Below are 21,843 nucleotides of genomic sequence, written 5' to 3'. Positions count from 1 at the left end.
CGAGCGCAGCGCGTTCTCGCGAGCGCGTGCATGTGCGTGCACGCGCTTCTGCTCAAATCTTTAATACTCAGTGAGGTACCACTGAGTGGTACCCCGTGCCATGAACAACGCATGCCTGAGCATCAGACAACTCGGCCAGATTTTGTCCCGGTATTTCAAAGCAATCCAGGCTAGGATCACCCTGATCCAGATCCAGACTTTTCAAGATGACTAGATCCTGAATATCAGTGCTTTAATCCTACCGACCTCCATTCTAGTGGATATGGGGGAAAAGGATGACAAGGACCACATCTATAATGTCTAATTATATTGTTAAATACATAAAGGACATAAAATCACAATGGAATTGTAATAAAAAAAAATACTCCCACTAGGGTAACAACAAAAAAACTTGATTCAAAGGCAGCTGATGGTCCAGGCGTGCTTTGAGGAGCTGAATTCTAAGTGAGGTTTCAGTTTGCTGAAGGTGACGACAGATGTATTTCTTTTTGTTGAAGATATTTTTTCTTTAATCTAAATTACATTTGTGATTGACAATCTTTGTTGTGATACTTTTATGAGCATAAACATTTGTGTCATCAGCATTTGGTTGAAAACAAAATAGGCCACCACAAATGTGACCAAAAGAAATATGTTGTTATTGATTTGCCATGAATGCTAAAATTGTGTATTATTTCAGTTAACAAACTTTGCCATCTTATTTATATTGAAACATATTTTTTAATAAATTGTATAGTACATTTTGCTCTGGTAATCCACTGGAAATCCACCCCTCTGGTGGGATCAAGATAATCCATTTTTTTGGGATCAAACTGATCCCAATCCTGTGTTGTCGGTTTCCGTTTTGAAGATTTTATCCAGATTAAAGCTTGGATTTGATTTCCTGATCTGATCGGATATCAAAGTGATCCTAATCCTTTTTTTTTTTTTTGAACTACCCAAAATCCAAATCGGATCCAATCAGATAGGGATCAAAAGTGTTGAACTCCTGGGCCCTGGGGATAGAAGCTCCTTCTGAGTCTCTCTGTGCCGGCCATGAGACTCCGGTAGCGCTTTCATGACCACAGCAGTTCAAAGAGGCAGTTGTTTTGGTGACTAGAGTCTTTGATTATTCTCTTGGCCTTGGCATAATGTTGGCATGTTCCTTTAAAACTACAACTAGAAATTGGTTCTCATTCTCGAACGGGTTTACGAGAAAGTTTACAAGCTAATTTAATCGTAACTCCACTTACAAGCTTTTCGGGACGATTTTGGCATTCTGCAATGGTTCCTTAGGTAGCCTATTTGCTCGTAGCTAAGAGCAGGATTTATGAGTGCAGGAAGGCCGGTCGTAAATCGTTTTTCTGTTGACTTTCTCAACAGAAAGTGGTAAATGGAACAGACTGGTGGGCACCTGTGTTCTTAACACATTGGACGCCGGAGGTCGCTGTGGGCATATGGCCGTTTGTGCCAGCGCTATAATATTAATATTAAATATTATAGCTATGGATCTAATAATAACGTCGATTGTCAGTGAGTTTCTTCCGGTCAACATGCAAAAAAACAGATCGTTTTTTCATCCATACATTTCCGTTTTTATACCGTGGTGAATATATAGAGTATAGTTCTAGAGTGATTCTGTGTAATCCCAGGGAACTCCGCCAAACAGCCCTTTACTGCATTCCACTATAAATCGTGCCACTCCTCGCCTGGATCAATAATCATCCTGAAATCAACGCTAGATTATCGGTATTGTGTTTCATCATCGATGCATGAAGGGGGGGGGGGGGGGGGGGGGGGGGGGGGAGCCGTGCTTTGATCGCAACCAACGGGACACGGCCCACACACCAGGCGCGGAACTTTGTTCCTAGCGGTGGGGGGAACATATTAGGGGGCATGGTCAGTGACCAATACCAGGTGTGCAATACGCATTTTCCCAGGCGGTGGCGCCTCTTGTAAGAAGTGGTCATCGTGGAGCCAGGGCTTGTCCAGCTGCACGTCCGCTAATTTAATATAATGATACTAGTGAATTTTTTTTAACTCTGTCAAAATAAACGAGCTGCATAGGCATAATAAACTGTAAGCGACATATACATGTTTGCACTGTCTTTTTTCTATTATTAAGTGCCTCTCGAGACTCGGGTCCATAACACATAACAGATCAGTCATTTGATTGTAATGCAGGTGCTCGCATTATAAATCGAATGTATGCGAGACAAACAATGTAATCGTTTTGATGCATACATCTCTGCCCAGCCTACCCCACCTGTTGCTGTTGCGCCCCCGCACAGAGAGACCCCCATATCCCCGCACCAGAACGCTACGACGGGGACGTCTCTAAATGTCATGCCTTTATTTTTCAATATTCACTAGTATTCGGACAACAGCCGCACACTTAAAGTGATACATCTAAAATCGCTTACCTTACCTGTCGGGGGTCCAGGACTCCTGCGTTAGAATGAGAATTGAGAGCGTCCCAAAAATGATTCCAGGCCGCTATTTCTTTACCAACGGATTTCCAGTTCCGCGTTGACGCTTCCAACTGGTTCATGCGTCGGCTACACGCTGCTTTAATAACACTGCATTATCGAGACAGCGCCCCTATGTATGACTTTGAGGATCTGGCAATGAATTCCAAGAGTAGGGTAAATCTGCAGTGCCGGCACTGTGTAGTAGCGACTAGCGAGTCACAGTGCTGGCCGCCAGGCCGCGCAGTTGCAGCGGTTTGGGGGTAAAAACATGGGGGGGGGCGAGCTCCCGTAGCTCACTGCGTACCTCGGCGCTATTTCTGCGTCGGGGACAACCGTGCTCGTCACGGATCTGGGGTACACGAGTTCGATTCCCGGACCCACCGTATTTTCTCAGTGTCTTCCCCTACTCTACATCCCATTCAACCTGTTTCTGTCGGTCATGCTTGACCAGAAAAAGCGATAAACGCTAAAAAATAAAAGTTTAAAAAAAAAAAAACATGGGGGGGACAAATACTGCATTCTGAAATCATGCGGGGGACATTTTCCGGGGACCCCCCCCGCAAATTACGCCCCTGCCACACACACACCACAGACACATGCTGCGATCGCGGATCAACGCAAGATTGATAATATATAGTCCTTACCTTGTCTATGATGTACTGCAAAAAGAAGAATCCAATTATCTGATCGCCATTCTAAATACTGATCGCGATCGTCTGTCCAACGTTATCCACCAAAGAAAATGATATTCCAATTGTCTGATCGCGAGTCCCAGTATTGGTGTCCATCGTGCCGCCAACGTAATCCACCACAACAGATGCATCGGGGGCATTTGACGCTTCTCAATGCGATCGGGATAACCGCTCCACTCGCCTGACAAAGAAAAGTGCGCCCGGAGACATTTGAACGTTACACAGGCCAAGATATAAGGTTTCAAAGGGTGCTCGATACTGCCATCTGGGAGGATGCGGCAGGTATTGCACTTTGGCGATCTCAGGATGATTCCCCATGTTAACCCCGAGTCTGTGTGCCTGTAATGAATAGAAATATTGAATAAAAGAAATAACGATGAAAACCCGACTATACTCTGGTTTTCGGGGGTCCTGACGCTCAACGCATGGCGAGATAACCCGACTATCCTCGGGTCTGGTGCTGATTGAGTTAAGAATGAGTGACGTTCTTCATTCAGGAGATCGCAGCTGTGATCATTTTGGCCACTTACCTGCTCACGCGTTCAGGTACCCGGAGGAGGACTATCGTAGGTTTCCTCTTACGAACTTCTTACAAGGTTATTTAAAAGGAAACTCACGAGAATGTTAGTGAATGAGGTCCATTGTCGGATTACAGGCCATGGAAAAGGTCATGGGATCACCAGAATCAATAGGTTTCATCCTTTAAGGGTCATGAATGTGCACATTTGAAAAGATTGGAATGAAAGCTCTTCACGTGGCGGGCTGCATGTTTTAAATCATTCTCGTTGAGGATGGAGAGATTTTCTAAAGCGGCGTTGGTGTGGATCTTTTTAAACAGAGTGGGAAAACATGTGTTTTCATGTCCATATAGTCCCATGTGTCCCCAGCTACTGTGTTATATCACAATGGCAGAACCTTTCAGAAAGCAAGTGACACATCAAATGTTAGCATGGCGTTCTAATCAAATGTGATGACTTCAATGTGGTATAATAATAACAATACATTTAATTTGGTGGCGCCTTTCACGACACCCAAGGTCACCTTACAGATCATAGAAACAAAGCAAGGCAGTTAAATGTCGAGGTTAAAACAAAACAAACAACAGGAAGTATAAAAACAGTGAAGTTAAAATAACAGACAAACAAACAGCAGGGGGTATAGGACAGTGACGGAGGTTACAGTGAATATGTGAATTTGAACAGATGGGTTTTCAGTTGTGATTTGAATGATGAGAGTGAGTCAGACTGTCGGACATGTGGGGGGGCAGGGAGTTCCAGAGTCTGGGAGCCGAGCAGCTGAACGCTCGGGCACCCATGGTGCTGGGGATGGAGAGGAGTCCAGTAGAGGATGAGAGGAGGCAACACCCATGGTGCTGAGGATGGGGATGGAGAGGAGTCCAGTAGAGGATGAGAGGAGGGAGCACCCATGGTGCTGAGGATGGAGAGGAGTCCAGTAGAGGATGAGTGGAGGGAGCACCCATGGTGCTGAGGATGGAGAGGAGTCCAGTAGAGGATGAGTGGAGGGAGCAGCCATGGTGCTGAGGATGGAGAGGAGTCCAGTAGAGGATGAGTGGAGGCAGCACCCATGGTGCTGAGGATGGAGAGGAGTCCAGTAGAGGATGAGAGGAGGGAGCACCCATGGTGCTGAGGCTGGGGATGGAGAGGAGTCCAGTAGAGGATGAGAGGAGGCAGCACCCATGGTGCTGGGGATGGAGAGGAGTCCAGTAGAGGATGAGAGGAGGGAGCACCCATGGTGCTGGGGATGGAGAGGAGTCCAGTAGAGGATGAGAGGAGGGAGCACCCATGGTGCTGAGGCTGGGGATGGAGAGGAGTCCAGTAGAGGATGAGAGGAGGGAGCACCCATGGTGCTGAGGCTGGGGATGGAGAGGAGCCCAGTAGAGGATGAGAGGAGGCAGCACCCATGGTGCTGGGGATGGAGAGGAGTCCAGTAGAGGATGAGAGGAGGCAGCACCCATGGTGCTGGGGATGGAGAGGAGCCCAGTAGAGGATGAGAGGAGGGAGCACCCATGGTGCTGAGGATGGAGAGGAGTCCAGTAGAGGATGAGTGGAGGGAGCAGCCATGGTGCTGAGGATGGAGAGGAGTCCAGTAGAGGATGAGTGGAGGGAGCAGCCATGGTGCTGAGGATGGAGAGGAGTCCAGTAGAGGATGAGTGGAGGGAGCAGCCATGGTGCTGAGGATGGAGAGGAGTCCAGTAGAGGATGAGTGGAGGGAGCACCCATGGTGCTGAAGATGGAGAGGAGTCCAGTAGAGGATGAGAGGAGGGAGCACCCATGGTGCTGAAGATGGAGAGGAGTCCAGTAGAGGATGAGAGGAGGGAGCACCCATGGTGCTGAGGCTGGGGATGGAGAGGAGTCCAGTAGAGGATGAGAGGAGGGAGCACCCATGGTGCTGAGGCTGGGGATGGAGAGGAGTCCAGTAGAGGATGAGAGGAGGGAGCACCCATGGTGCTGGGGATGGAGAGGAGTCCAGTAGAGGATGAGAGGAGGCAGCACCCATGGTGCTGTGGATGGAGAGGAGTCCAGTAGAGGATGAGAGGAGGCAGCACCCATGGTGCTGGGGATGGAGAGGAGTCCAGTAGAGGATGAGAGGAGGGGGGGTACTCCTGGAGGAGGTCAGTGATGTAGATGTGGGCTTGTGGAGGGTTTTGAAGTCGATCCAGTAGTGCACAGGGAGCCAGTGTTATTGATCCAGTAGTGCACAGGGAGCCAGTGTTATTGATCCAGTAGTGCACAGGGAGCCAGTGTTATTGATCCGGTAGTGCACAGGGAGCCAGTGTTATTGATCCGGTAGTGCACAGGGAGCCAGTGTTATTGATCCAGTAGTGTACAGGGAGCCAGTGTTATTGATCCAGTAGTGCACAGGGAGCCAGTGTAGTTGAATGAGGACGGGGGTGATGTGGTCGGATGAGTTGGTGCGGGTGATGATCCTGGCAGCAGAGTTTTGGATGATTTGTAGTCTGTTGAGTTTGGTGGGAAGGCCGGTGAGGAGAGCGTTACAGTAGTCGATCCGGGATGTGACGAATGAGTGGACCAGGGTTTCAGTGTTTCAGTGGAGTCTGGAGATGTTACGGAGGTGAAAGAAGGCAGACCGGGTGGTGTATTTGATGTGTGGTGCAAACTTAAGGCGAGGGAGCCGTCCAGGATGACACCGAGGCTTTTAACTGGGGGGGAGAAGGGTACAGGGAAGCCGTCGATGGTGATGTTGGGAACTGGGGTGTTTTGTGATTTGGTGAGGGTGGATTTGGAGCCGATGAGCAGGGCCTCAGATTAGCTGCCATTTAACTTCAGGACGTTTCTGCTCATCCAGCTCCTAATGTCCTCAAGGCAGGTGGTGAGGGAGGTGGGGGGAAGGGCAGTGGTGGGTGTGGAGGAGATGTAGACCCGTGTGTCGTCTGCATAGCAGTGGAAGTGGACCCCATGGTGACGGAGGATTGTGCCCAGGGGGAGGAGATAGATGGTGAATAGGAGGGGACCCAATACTGACCCCTGGGGGACACCCAGTGAAACAGCTGAACACCCTGACTTGTGGGTCTTGAGTTGAACAAACTGTTGTCCGTCAGTGAGGTATGATGTAAACCAGGAGAGTGTGACACCCGTGATCCCAATGCCAGCCAGGCGGTCCAGGAGTAGTGGATGGGAGATGGTGTCAAATGCCGCACTGAGGTCGAGGATGGTGAGAAGTCCAGAGTCAGCTGCACGGAGGAGGTCGTTGGTGATTTTAACCAGTGCTGTTTCGGTGCTGTGTTGTGGGCGGAAACCGGATTGAAAGGGTTCGTGGAGATTGTTTGTGTCGAGGTGGGATTGCAGCTGTGCGGCAACCACCCTCTCAAGGTTTTTTGAGATGAAGGGAAGGTTGGAGATGGGCCTATAGTGGTTTAAATCAGCTGGGTCAGCACCGGAGTTTTTGAGGATGGGCGTGACTGCAGCCAGTTTGAGAGTGGGGGGTACAGTTCCAGAGGTGAGGGAGGAGTTAATTATGTCCGTGATCATGGGTGAGATGGATGGCAGGCAGGCTTTGACGAGGGTGGTGGGAAGAGGATCGAGCTGACAGGTGGTGGCTTTACGGATGAGCTCCGAGATGGTGTATTCTGATGCTGGGGTGAAGTTGGAGAGGGAGGTCAGAGGTGAACCAGGGGGCGGAGTGGGTAAATTAAACTGTATTAAGACACATGACTTGGAACACTTGGGGAAAGACTGGTATGGTCCTTTAGCTACTGTGTGGGTATCAAAGAGACTGTCAGGCTTTAAAACTGTGTAGGACCCAGGCCTAGAACTGCACCGTGAGAGAGGGAACTGTGCCCTGAGAGGGAGGTTTGCCCTGAGTGGGAGGTTTGCCCTGGGTGGGAGGTTTGAAGGGTCAAAGTGGGTATCAAACAGGAGGGAAGACTGTCAAATTGTTAACTGTGGATACCAAACAGAGAAGGTAAAGACGACTTTGATGTTGAACAGTAATCCAGAACTATTTTATCGCACTGTAAAAAAATGATTTTATCTATTCTATTCTACTATTTTATTGCACTGTTTTATCTTACTCTTTTTATTATTGTCTATTTAAAACTGAATCAAACCATAAACAAGCTGGCCTGTTGGGATGTTAGATCCTAATGTGAAAAACTCTACTGATTATGAACTCACACTGATTATGTGCTCATTTTATGCTTGTCTGTTGTGAAGCACTTTGAGCTGCAGTTTCTGTATGAAAGGTGCTATACAAATAAAGTGTATTATTATTATTATTATTATTATTATTATTATTATTATTATTATTATTATTATTATTATTATTATTATTATTATTATTATTATTATTATTACTACTCTCCAAACACTGGATAATAGTGAAGACATCTCAGTCTAAATTCTCCATCTGTCTGTATTTCGTCTGTGTCCAGGCCATCTACAAGATGGTGTCTTCGGTGATGAAGATGCCGGAGGATGAGTCCACCCCAGAGAAGCGCACGGAGAAGATCTTCAAACAGATGGACACAAACCGGGATGGTGGGTTTGACTCAACACTGACACCGGTTAGATTGAATGATCTGTTGACTAGGGGTGTAAAGGTACCGAACTGAACCAGTGTGTACCGTACCGTACCCAGCGGCTGTGTAGTGTACCGAACGAATACAACGGTATGTTAACCACTAACGACCCGCGCCCACCGGGGGCTGTTTTTTTCACAATCTAATAGAATTTATTTTATTTATTTATTTTTTTTTACAAGTCGATTATTAATTTGAATATAGAATATTCGTTGACAGCCCTACAAGTACAGTTCGTTACTGCACACTACATCACCCCTGAGTGGAACATGGAAAGCCAAACTTTCCCCCACTGTACCGAAAACCCGTACCGAACCGTGACTTCAAAACCGAGGTACGTACCGAACCGTGACTTCAAAACCGAGGTACGTACCGAACCGTGACTTCAAAACCGAGGTACGTACCGAACCGTGACTTCAAAACCGAGGTACGTACCGTACTGTGGTGTTTGTGTACCGTTAGTTACACCCCTAGTGTTTACACATACACTGGAAGAAGTTATTTGTTCATAAGTCTTGTTATGTTGATTTAGATTTATTTTAGGGATAGTTCAGATTTTGTTTAACCCTAGCCCTATTTCTTGCCAATGATGATGTTGATCAGTCGAGGCCTTTCTCTGCACAATCCTTGCTGTTCCTCATACTAGCTCTGGATAGTTAGCCACAAACAATGCAAAGTCAATGGGGTCGAGCTCCTGTTACTGAAATGTACGTTGTGTGCCCTGTGGTGTGAATTTCAATTAGCCTCAGTCAGCTTGTACAGACAGGAGGTTGACCCCATTGACTTTGCATTGGATTGTTACCCGAGCTAGTTGAGGAACAGCATGGTTTGTTACCAGAGCTAGTTGAGGAACAGCATGGATTGTTACCAGAGCTAGTTGAGGAACAGCATGGATTGTTACCAGAGCTAGTTGAGGAACAGCATGGATTGTTACCAGAGCTAGTTGAGGAACAGCATGGTTTGTTACCCGAGCTAGTTGAGGAACAGCATGGATTGTTACCAGAGCTAGTTGAGGAACAGCATGGATTGTGACCAGAGCTAGTTGAGGAACAGCATGGATTGTTACCAGAGCTAGTTGAGGAACAGCATGGATTGTTACCAGAGCTAGTTGAGGAACAGCATGGATTGTGACCAGAGCTAGTTGAGGAACAGCATGGTTTGTTACCCGAGCTAGTTGAGGAACAGCATGGATTGTTACCAGAGCTCTTAACAATTTTCTTTCACCATCAACATCTACCTGGAACTGTCCTGAAAAACATTGGTTTGTAAGAAACAGCTCGGCTTCCAAAAATCACAGCTATCCCCTGGAACAGTATCTTTGATCTATTGTAGCGCTGGTGGGCTATTCTTCCATAGCATTAAAACAACATTTAATAAGTGGCGGTCAGGTGGCGTAACGGAGATTGCGTTCGTCACCAACCCCGGAGCGGCTGGATTCGCCTGTTCGAATCCAGCTCACAGCTCCCGGCGTGTCACCAGCTTGGCTGGCCGTTCACACTATACAATTGGCAGTATTAGAGGGTGGGAGAAGCTGGCGGGGTGGGTCCGGGTCGTTGTAAACACTGACTCCTACAGTTCCTCCTACAGTTCCTCCTGCCTGCTAAGCGCGGATAGGACCTGAGTGGGATAGTGTGATCCTTCCACACGCTACGCCCTCTCAGTGAAAGTCCGCGCTGCCAGGTGAAAAGAAGCGATTGATTGGCTGGACGTGTGTCGGAGGAAGCACGTGGTAGCCTCCACTCTCCCAGACCGACTGTGGGGGGTAAGTGCGCAGCGACCAGGAAGGGGATTGGGAATTGGCATAACGACTAACATTGGGATGGGAGAAAATCGGAGGAAAAAGGAGGGGGAAAAGATCAATAAAAAAATAAAAACATTTAATAATATAGATTACCAGAATGCAACTCATGATACAACATCCACCAAAAATACTCTGGATCAACAGCCATTTCAATAAAAATAAACTCTATTGTGGTGACTGTAGCTTTTATTAACAAAGGCAAAGGTTCTGCCTCAATCTGTACAGCTTCCAGTAGTTGAACAGCTAATAAACTCTCTCTCTCTCTCTCTCTCTCTCTCTCTCTCTCTCTCTCTCTCTCTCTCTCTCTCTCTCTCTCTCTCTCTCTCTCTCTCTCTCTCTCTCTCTCTCTCTCTCTCTCTCTCTCTCTCTCTCTCTCTCTCTCTCTCTCTCTCTCTCTCTCTCTCTCTCTCTCTCTCTCTCTCTCTCTCTCTCTCTCTCTCTCTCTCTCTCTCTCTCTCTCTCAGGTAAACTGTCTCTGGAGGAGTTTGTGGAGGGGGCTAAGAGTGACCCATCCATTGTACGTTTGCTACAGTGCGACCCCAGTAGTGGAGGCCAGTAAGATAACTTGGACTTTTCCCACTCAAGTTTAATTTATTTATTTCTGACTCATTTACAAGAAAATGCCTCTCATTCGACCCACTGGTGATTGTAGCATATGACAGTCTCATCTGCTCCGACAGTCTCTCCTCTCATCTGCTCTGACAGTCTCTCCTCTCATCTGCTACAGAGGGCATTATCACAGACTGAGGCTCACACACACACTCACACACACATTCACACACACATTTATACACACAACATCAACACACACATAGTATCGACAGACATATTGTACTCTCTTAAATAATAAAAGCTAAGTTGAACCATTAAGGGTTCTTCAGCTTCCTTCCATAAGTGCAACCCTGTTAAGTTATAGGTAGAACCTTTTTCCCTTAAAAGAAAAGAAAAACAACAGCAAATGGTTCTGGGTAGAACGGTTTTAAAACCCGTTTGTACATTGAAAGTGTTCACACACCAAACATGCTTCTCAAAAGACAAGCATGTATCCCAGACACAGAGCACACACACACATACACACAGATACACACATACACACACACGCATAATATATACACACACACATAATATATACTTAAGCATTACATCACGCGCAGGAGTGGTTTGTGAACAATAAACCATGCCTAGGCATGGTTTATTGTTCACAAATCACGACTGCAAGTGGTGTAATGCTTTTATACAACTGCCATATTCATCCAACCTTATTGCTATACAATAAACACACATTAATCGAAGATTTATTGAAAAAACCATCCGCCAGAAAAAGTAGTTCCCACAACTACAAAAAAGACAAGTTGCCTCCATGTGGAAGCAGCTTGAAGTGCATCCAACCAAACTAACACATCCAACTGTGTATTATTGGAATGCTTGAGAGAAGTTGCCTCATGTGGAAGCAGCTTGAAGTGCATCCAACCAACTAACACATCCAACTGTGTATTATTGGAATGATTGATTGAACATTTTATTACCAGATGCAGAATGGGTACAATACAGTACGGCTCAATACACACAATTGTTAAGGGGATGCAGACCTACTTTCTATAGAACTTCATTCTTAGATGCTTCTATAGAAAGTAGGTAAAACAAATTAAAAAGTTTTCTTTGCCCTATAGGAAAAAAAAGTTTTCTTCTATTTTTTTTTTTTTTTTTTTTTTAAACCTACTGTAGAGGGCCTAAACTTAACCAGTGTGTGCGTGTGTGTGTGTGTGTGGGGGGGGGGGGTGGCGGTGGGTGGAGACTAGAGCGAGCGCTGACAGTCGAAAGGAAAAAGAAATTGAAAAAAAATTTGAAAATTAATCAATCAATCAATCCGCGATTTTTCTTTTGTTACAGAATGATTCAAGACCCATCAATTACATCATCCAACATTGTTTAAAGCACTAAGACATTCGCTGTGACAGAATCGCTTGATATTTAGTCGTTTAGTCGTTATCAACATATCCATTTGTTAAATTATTGTCCGGCATCTTGTGATCCGGCGGAGTGATGTGATGTGATTCGGTTGTGGGCGGGTCCTGGGCCAGCAGCGTGGAATTGTGAAGAATAAACACGTGTAAAATAACTTTCAGCCAATCAGAATCGAGAAATTTGCATGCCGTTGTATAAACACACATAATATACACACACACACACACAATATACACACACACACACACACACACATAATATATACACACACACATAATATACACACACACACATAATATATACACACACACATAATATACACACACACACATAATATATACACACACATAATATATTATAGTGGTGGGACTCGATAAACATTTTATTTTATTATTTCAAATTAATTCGAGACTATAGTTAATTAATCTAAATTAATCAAATTATTTTATCGCATATCAATAGTTGATGCGAAAAGCAAACATTTTCAATTCAAATAAATGTTGGTATACGAGTGAATCAATGAATATACATTATACATACGTTTAAGCAGCAAAATCCTGTATTAGCTACTACACAGGCCAACAGATCAATGCCATTTTTAACAAAGTGCAGCAATTTTAGGAATAATATATATATATATATATAGCGCAAAGGACCTTTTGTAAACTCAAGCTCTTTCAAGGTAAAAGTAAAACGCAGTACTTTCAAGTACATTCCAGAACAGTAAAAAAAAAGAAACTACATTTCTCTAAGAAAAAAAGTTATTTGCGATGTATTATACTTATAGCACATGCATGAGTCTGGTCTCCTTTGAAAGGTAACATTCTTACACAATAAAGAAAAATCATCATGCGATTAAATGCATACATCTTTTTTACTTTTCTTTCTGTAGTTAATTAATCGAAATTAATGCGATAAAGTCCCAGCCCATATACACACACACACACACACATAATATACACACACACACACATAATATATACACACACACGCACATAATATACACACACACACATGCGTGCGCACACATGCGCGCGCGCACACACACACGTGCGCACACACACACACACACACACACACACACACACACACAGGCTGTGCTGTCTGAGCAGCAGTCAGTAGAGGATTTTTTTACTTTTAATTCTTTCTGTAGTTAATTAATCGAAATTAATGCGATAAAGTCCCATATACGCACGCACGCACACACACACACACACACACACACACACACACACACACACACACACACACACACACACACACACACACACACACACACACACACACACACACACACACACACACACTGTCTGAGCAGCAGTCAGTAGAGGCTCAACTAAACGCACAAGGTCTCCACAGAGCATCATCTTCACTATTATTATTTAATTGCATTGTATTTGTGACAATTCCATTGAAACATGAACTGCTCATGGGTATAATGCTATGATGACACAGTGTGATATATTATACTATAATATTATGCTCTCATGGGTATAATGCTATGATGACACAGTGTGATATATTATACTATAATATGATGCTCTCACTGAATTTGGTTGAAAAAGTATTGATTGAGCCATGATCAGTGGTTCTGTGATGTCACTTCCTGTTAAACAGTCTCAGTCTGATGTATCTTGGGGCTTTATAGAATGACCGTTTTCACCTCTAGTGTAGTTCGAGAAGAAAGGTGTAGTTTTTTGTAGTTGGGAGGAATGTTACATTGAAAGAAAATGAACTCAAGTTTTAACTGATGACCGTACAAATGAATGACGGATCATAATGTTATCTGATCTTTGTACATGAGTTGCTGCGCCAAGTTGTATGCGTGTTGTCGTGTGTACACTGCTGGTGTGCAAAAGTAACCAAGATACATCAAAAGTATCATTTCAATATGTTTAAGCACATCTTAAGTACAACTTTTAAGTACAAGTTGTTTCAATTTAACACAACTTTAGTATACTTTCTGAATACATAAAAAAGTATACTTTCAGAAAATATGCTTGGGTTTACTTTTTCTTTGACTTGGGTGTAAATAAACATGCATGAATAATAATGTGTCCAGGTAGAGACACATGCACACAAACACCTGCGATCCTCGCTCTGCAGCTACGGTTCATGGAAGAGAAATAAAAGAAGTAGACTATAAAACATTGGGTCAGTTTTGTCTCAATGAAGGAGATTTGCTTGAAAGTTCTGACATTTAAATGATTGGAATGCAATACATTGTATTTTCTTGTACTTGGTGAACATAAAAGTGTACAGTATATTCGTTTATATTTATACTAGAATTGTATTGGGGGGGGGGGGCACATATTTTTTGCTATGCATAAAGCTAGTTTATTTCCCCTGTCAATTAGAAGATAGTGATGACTCTTACAAGCTAACAGGACATATCTCCAATTATAAAAATTTTTCATTTCAACAGTAAAAAAAAAAACAGGAGGGGCTGCGATTTCGTTTATTGTGTAGATTGTGTTTCCGCAGTTCTCTCAACATGGTGTCTGCACTCCGTCGTGAAACATAATGGAACGGAAATATCCACAAATGTTCTCAAAGCAGCTGATATATCAAATCACATCCACATCCCATGATGATGGTGCATTTTCCCTTTCCTCCTGTATTATCTTTGTTGTATTGCATCAAACTACAGTTATTTCTTGTGTTTGCACGATGATATGATGCTAGCGGGACTGAAAATAACTCTGTTAAGATATATTCAGAAGCTCAACCTCAACCGACAAATCTTCAGACGGCAACGTTTCTGCTGCGTCAAATTTCATCCGAGTGAGATTTGACTTCCAAGTAATTACTCTAAAATAAAAGCTAGTATCAGGATCTCCTCCTGAAGGTACACACCTGCTACACACCTGCTACACACCTGCTACACACCTGTTACCCTCCTGCTACACACCTCCTACACACCTGCTACACCTGCTACACCTGTTACCCTCCTGCATGGTGTCAGTCACTGTCCATCTGTCTGGGGAGTTTCTGAAATAGATGATCTGGAACTTCAAGTCCCACATTTCACACAATAGAATCTTGTGGTCAAGTGCCAAATATAGACAAATTAATAAAACACAGTATTGTATATCATTTATACTGTACAATTGTTATCTGTTGAACAAAATAACCTGTATACATTTTGTAGATTTTGTATTGTTACTTGCATGTGTTCAGTGTAGGAACTCCATGTTGGTTATTAAATAAAGACTAAATGAAAATAAAAATAGAAAAAGATTTTGTGTCTGTATATCTTTTGTGTTTATGTAAAAGGTAAACTTTAAAAAACATAAACTACATAAACCTTTTATGTAGACTAATCATTTAACCCTTATGTGGTGTTAGGGTCTCCAGCGACCCGTTTCAAGGTTATAATATGTAATAACTACCATGTAGTTGATTTTTATTAGAACAAGACTTCATGATATCCTCCACAACACATATATGAGCACAGCAAAACTATGTTTCACCAGTTTGAAAATTCTGAAGGTATCTGCAGAAAAAAAGGTACGACTGTGGTGTTAGGGTCATTCTTGACCCGGCAAGGTAAAACAATACTATAGAAATAGTATACTAAATATAAATAAATAAAATAATAATAAATATACAAACTTTTTTTCAGAAGTTATATTCTAATATTGTTCTATTATAGTCAGAAAACATTATTATCTATGGGTTTCACATTTAGTATGATTGAACAACCTCATTTTCATCTTAAAAATAAGGGACATGAAGTGTCTCGGGGGCCATACAATCAAATTACAATGGGATTATATGGTTATGAATGCATATAATGTTAGTTAGGATGTAGTATTAACTATATTGAGTGATACTGCTTTCTTTTTAGTGGTCAGGACTGAGTTAGACCCCGGGTCAACATTGACCCGCTAACAACGGTCAGTGGTGCCAACTCCTAACACAACATGAGGGTTAAAAAAGATAATAAAACATCCACAGAGCTTTTAGAATGGTGCAGAATAAAAGTATTGCTTTTCCTGCAAAGACATTATTGATTTGTGAATCTATCGTTTTAAACAGGAAGTACTTCCTGTTTCCCCCACGTGGAAGCACCTGATTGGACAAGACATGAGACATGCTGACATGCTGGTGCTCTAGCTCAGGGGTTCCCAAACTTTTCAGGCCAGGACCCAGAAAATAAGGCATCAGAGAGCCGCGGCCCAATGCACATCGTCAGGCTTTTTATTTTAATTTTTTTGCCAGGCGACCAATTTCAATATTCCAATATCACTTCAATCCTATTAAGTTAGTTCAAGTTAGTTATTCATTTATATGTGCTATTTATGAGAGGGCTAACTTGTTGCAAAATAATAATGATAATAATAATAGCCTCATTAAAAATACTATTGTTGCTTCGGTTGTTTTCAGCGTTTTATGTGCATAATCTGTTATTTAGTTTGAAATGTTCGTTGAAATAAGTAGATTTTTCGTTTTTGTTTATTTATTAAGTTAATATAAAACCATATAGTCACATTTTAGAATACAATTAGAAACACTGTCCTGGCCGCCTGTACGTTAATGCCAAGCAAGCAGTGCAAAAATGCTTCCGCATTCGTCACCGCACGCTAGTGCGGTAAAGCGCCCTTCTTTTCAGACAAATGCTACCGTGCGTGCACCGGCGGCGGCGTGCTCGCTCAGGTGCGTGCGTGCGCCGGCGTGCTCGCGCGAGGTGCCCGCGCATGCGCATGAGATCCGACACGAGCGGAGCTCAATATATATAAGTCACCGCCCCTTATTCAGTATCTAGCAATAGCTCAATTGGCAAGGACACATGGCTGTGGATCCTATGGCTTGTTTGCTGGCGAGTTCGAATCCCATCGAAAATATTTTTTAACGTGATTTTTTTTTAACGTGTATTCTTTCGCCGGTTAAGGTTAGGCATGGTTAAGGTTAAGGTTAGGCATTGTTTCGGAGTTGGTTAAGGTTAGAACGGTTAAGTTTAGGCGCTGTTAAGGAGCTGGTTAAGGTTAGAGTTTGTCAAAGAGAATGGCAATATAATTTCTATGGTTAAGGTTAGGCATGGTTAAGGTTAAGGTTAGGCATTGTTTCGGAGTTGGTTAAGGTTAGAACGGTTAAGTTTAGGCGTTGTTAAGGAGCTGGTTAAGGTTAGAGTTTGTCAAAGAGAATGGCAATAGACAGCCTATTTCCGCGCGACCTGGGCGCTGGGCGGCGGAAAATGAAAGGCGCATTACTGCATGCCACTACGGTAAATTTTTGCACTGCTTGCTTGGCATAAAGCTACACGCGTCCTGGCCTGCTTCTAAGTTCAGTGGCCTGACAAAAAAAAATAAAAAATGATTAGTGGCTCAATGTTATCTATAGCACCATCTAGTGGCTCAATGTTATCTATAGCACCATCTAGTCATTCTAGTGGCTCAATGTTGTCTATATCAGCGGTTCTCAACAGGGGTGCCGCGGCACCCTAGGGTGCCTCAGAGAGCTGCCAGGGGTGCCTTGAGATTAAAGAAAAGGGGTGCCTTGGATTACAGAAAATTATCACTAAAGTGCTATCTGTTGCAGCTGCACTGTTTTCCATGAAAACACCATTTGAAAATACTTATTTGGATAAGTTTGACCATTTCTCAAAATCTGAAAATCATTATTTAATAAAACACAGAAAAAGATCACCAAGTTACTCTGGAAAAAAATACTTTACAGACAATGTTGAGACAATTAAAGCTTCCTGACACATCTCCATCCAAACTCTTGGAAGAACTCATTGAAATCTCATCTGATACCACCTGGAGAGCTCGTTTCAGAGTGTGGTGCTGAGTACCAAGTATCTCATGATGCAGCAGTTAAGGTGTTGATACCATTCAGCACCACATATCTGTCTGAAGCTGGCTTTTCATCCATGACAGCTCTGAAAACAAAATATAGGGCCAAGTTGAGCCTTGAGGATGTCATGCGTGTTGCCTTGTCAAAGATCTCCCCACGTATTGACCGTATTATTAGCCAGCAGCAGCAGACCTCGCATTGAGCTAGAAATGTCTACTGAGTGAACGAGTGCTTATTTTCTGTATTTATTTATATTTTTTGAGAAATGGTAACTTGGTGACCCTTTTCTGTGAAATGGTCACACTTATCCAAATATGCTATTTTTATGGAGAACAGTGCAGCTGCAACAGATAGCACTTTAGTGATCCTTTTCTGTATTTAAAAAAAATACATGATTTTTATTTTTTGAGAAATGGTCACACTTATCCAAATATGCTATTTTTATGGAAAAGAGTGCAGCTGCAACAGATAGCACTTTAGTGATAATTGTCTGTAATTTTATTTAAAGAAATATGCTATTTGATTTACTACTACAAGCAGTGTAATATCAACAGTACTAAGCCATTTAGACCTGAAACACCTGTTAATAATGCATTATATAGCCTGCATATACACACACAAATGTGTTTCCCGGTTTCTTAAATAAACATTATTTTGAAAGCAAGCACTTTTGTCATCATTGTAGCAAAAAAGACAGGACCGGAAAAGTCTTTATCGTATGTAGGGGTGCCCCGGAATATTTTATTGAACATAGGGGTTCCTTGGCAGCAGAAAGGTTGAGAAACCCTGGTCTATATAACACCATCTAATGGCTCAATGTTGTCTATATAGCACCATCTAGTGTCTCAATGTTGTCTAGCACCATCTAATGGCTCAATGTTATCTATAGCACCATCTAATGGCTCAATGTTGTCTATATAGCACCATCTAGTGTCTCAATGTTGTCTAGCACCATCTAATGGCTCAATGTTATCTATAGCACCATCTAATGGCTCAATGTTGTCTAGCACCATCTAGTGGCTCAATGTTACCTATAGCACCATCTAGTGGCTCAATGTTATCTATAGCACCATCTAGTCATTCTAGTGGCTCAATGTTGTCTATAGCACCATCTAGTGGCTAAATGTTATATATCTATAGCACCATCTAGTGCAGTGGTGCCCAACCAGTCGATCGCGATCGACAGGTAGATCGCGGGCTGATTTCAAGTAGATCTTGATTAATAAAATTCGATTATTAATTTTTTTCTTTTTCTTTTGCTAAATCAACTCTTCCTCTCCTTGTTAACTACAACAAGCAATGCTGTTTGTTATTTAAGTCTTAAATTTTAAGATGAGGTCGGACTCGGCACTGACAGATTTGTGTTCATTATGCTGCTTTTATAAAGCCTCAAATGACGGCTTACAATATACAATTTTGGCTGGTAGCTCTCGGGCTAGGTGGTAAATAAAAAAGTAGATCTTGGTTCAAAAAAGGTTGGGCACCCCTGATCTAGTGGCTCAATGTTATCTATAGCACCATCTAGTGGCTCAATGTTGTCTAGCACCATCTAATGGCTCAATGTTATCTATAGCACCATCTAGTGGCTTAATGTTATCTATAGCAACTTTAATGCTACCAGGCATATTAAAGGGATAGTTCTGATATTTGGAACTCTTTTTCATACTTACCAATAATATTGATTGGTAATAATAATAATAATAATAAAAAAAAATGTCTATAGCGCCTTTCAGGAAACCCAAGGTCGCTTCACAATCGAGAGGGCTGGGGAAAGGGGGCAATAGGGGAAAAGGGGGGGGTGGGGGCAGGTAAGGGATAATGAACCTAATCTAAACTAACTAATGGGGGAAAGCCTTGGTGAAAAGGTGCGTTTTGAGAGCAGTTTTGAAGGTGTCCAGGGTTGGGGCATTGCTGATTTCAGGGGGGGAGAGAGTTCCAGAGGGTAGGGGACGCCACGCTTAAGGCTCTGTCACAGAAAGTCCGCAACCTGTGCAAGGGATGGAGAGGAGACCCAGATCAGAGGATCGTAGGTTCCGGGATGGAGTGTGCTGGTGGAGGAGATCAGACAGGTATCGGGGGGCGAGGGCATGGAGGGACTTGTAGGTGAGAAGCAGGAGTTTGAAGGAGATCCGGAACTTGACTGGGAGCCAGTGGAGGTGGATGAGGGTGGGGGTGATGTGCTGCCAGCTAGGGCTTGGTGTGAGTGAGAACCCTGGCAGCTGAGTTCTGAACATACTGGAGCCTGTCCAGGGCTTTGCTGGGTACCCCGAACAGGACTCCGTTGCAGTAGTCTGTAAATATATGTCATTCATATCCTGTCCTTACATCCAGCTCCCAGTGGCGGCTCGCCACTAGGGGTGCTCGGGCGCCGCCCCCCCTCAGGAACTACCCTGGTTATATGAGAGAACAAGAAAAATAAGTTTTTAGTTTTTAGTTTTATAGCCCTATAAATAATATATGGCTATATGGCTGATGCAGTCTGGAGACAGACTACAGTGGACAGTGGTCTGGAATACATCATCAGTGGATTATACACGTTTATCAAGCTCTCCTGCCCTGGACGTGTCAACTAAACAGTGAGTCTCTCTCTCTCTCTCTCTCTCTCTCTCTCTGTGTGGTTAACGTTAACGTTTGTAAATAGTTTTTTTTTTAGGAGCAGTACTGTTAGGCTACTGCTGGCCATTCATGAAGCGAGACATTGCTGATTGTTTATTTATTTTATAACACAAGACTATGACTACCAACTGCCTAGCCAGCCGTGTATCAATCTTGGATGCAATAATAACGTTACCGCACACTGACTGTGTCGATGGCTCATTGATTTAACTACTGCAGCTCTCTCGGATTGAAAATACGTGGATTATGGCTTGTTCAATATCGTCTATGTTTGAATGAATGAATGAATGAGAACTTTATTAACAGATTGCAGAATGGGTACAATACAGTACGGCTCAATACACACAATTGTTAAGGGGATGCAGACCAGAGAAAGACGTTTGCCTTGTTTACATCAGGGTCCCAGATTTTCGATTCATATCGATAGTTTAATAGCTAGCCTTGGCTCGTTTAACAATATGCAAAATATGTGTACAGCCCTGTACTCATACTGAAGTTATTCTTGGTATATAATAGGTCTGATTGTGTAACGAATCGATTCCACGTCGCGCTGTGTGTGAGAGGGCATGGAAGGAGAGAGGGAGAGATCTGCCTGTGTTTGGAGACGGGCGAGTTTTGTTTCTAACTTTTCTATTTATATATTGTGTTTCAAGTTGTGAATTAGAGTCTAGACTATACTTTATTTGACTGGTTGTGTGTTGTTGTAGTAACAGCTGAGCGACTCGTTCATAAGAGCCGATTCATTGCCGTGAGCGTGAGTCGAATCGCTCACGTCTTGCCATGAGTCTGTTGCGTGGTACTGTACTGTACATGTTTGCAAAATGTTTGGTATAGCGCCCCTAGTGGCGAAGTACCCACCGGCCGCCACTGCCAGCTCCTCTGGTCAACCATGATCACCGTCTCCCTCACTCTGGAATGTGCCTGTGGGTCCAGTGACAAGCTACAAATAGATATTGACCACTGGGTACTACAGACTCAAATTCTCTAAGATAGTCTACACACATATTTAGACTGGCCGCAGATTGCTCCATTGGTATATAATATGTAATTAATATCTTACACAGAAACCCTAGAAGCATGCAATATATTTGTCTTATTCTCCCCAATCAAAAAGATACTCTGTCCAACACATTCCCAAACCATGCACCCAGGAATACATTGACCTGATAACCTGTGTGACCTAACGACCGGTGCATGCATGGTGCCTCAGGCCACCAGCCACTGAGGAGGAGCAGAGAGGAACATAATATCATATTCAGCAACAGCTCACATATATCCCCACATATGACCATCTAAGATCAAGTCTGTCAGATCATCAATTATCAACCAGTCGTCATGCTCTCTAAAAATGGAACTCCCAGAATGCATGAAGCCTTGTTTGTTTCTGTTGTTCATGGCCTTAGTCCGTGGAGGGCTCTGGTCAAAGGACTGTATTCTTCTCGTGTGCTCCAGCAAATAAAC

The 21,843-nt window shown here is 43.3% G+C and overlaps 1 protein-coding gene across 1 annotated transcript in view; it reads left to right on the top strand.

Moving 5' to 3' along the window:
* Positions 1–10,599, top strand: part of LOC311236733 (neurocalcin-delta B) — a 100,161-nt gene extending 89,562 nt beyond the window's left edge. Inside the window, exons 4-5 of the mRNA XM_084324476.1 lie at positions 8,055–8,160; positions 10,467–10,599. Of these exons, the coding sequence (XP_084180602.1) occupies positions 8,055–8,160; positions 10,467–10,561 (201 nt within the window). The 3' untranslated portion in view covers positions 10,562–10,599. The remainder of the gene's footprint in view (positions 1–8,054; positions 8,161–10,466) is intronic.
* Positions 10,600–21,843: the final 11,244 nt, after the last annotated feature.

Source organism: Notolepis coatsorum (assembly GCF_963971535.1).
Source record: "Notolepis coatsorum genome assembly, chromosome: 1".
Lineage (NCBI taxonomy): Eukaryota > Metazoa > Chordata > Actinopteri > Aulopiformes > Paralepididae > Notolepis > Notolepis coatsorum.
This window is presented reverse-complemented; position numbering and strand designations above follow the sequence as displayed.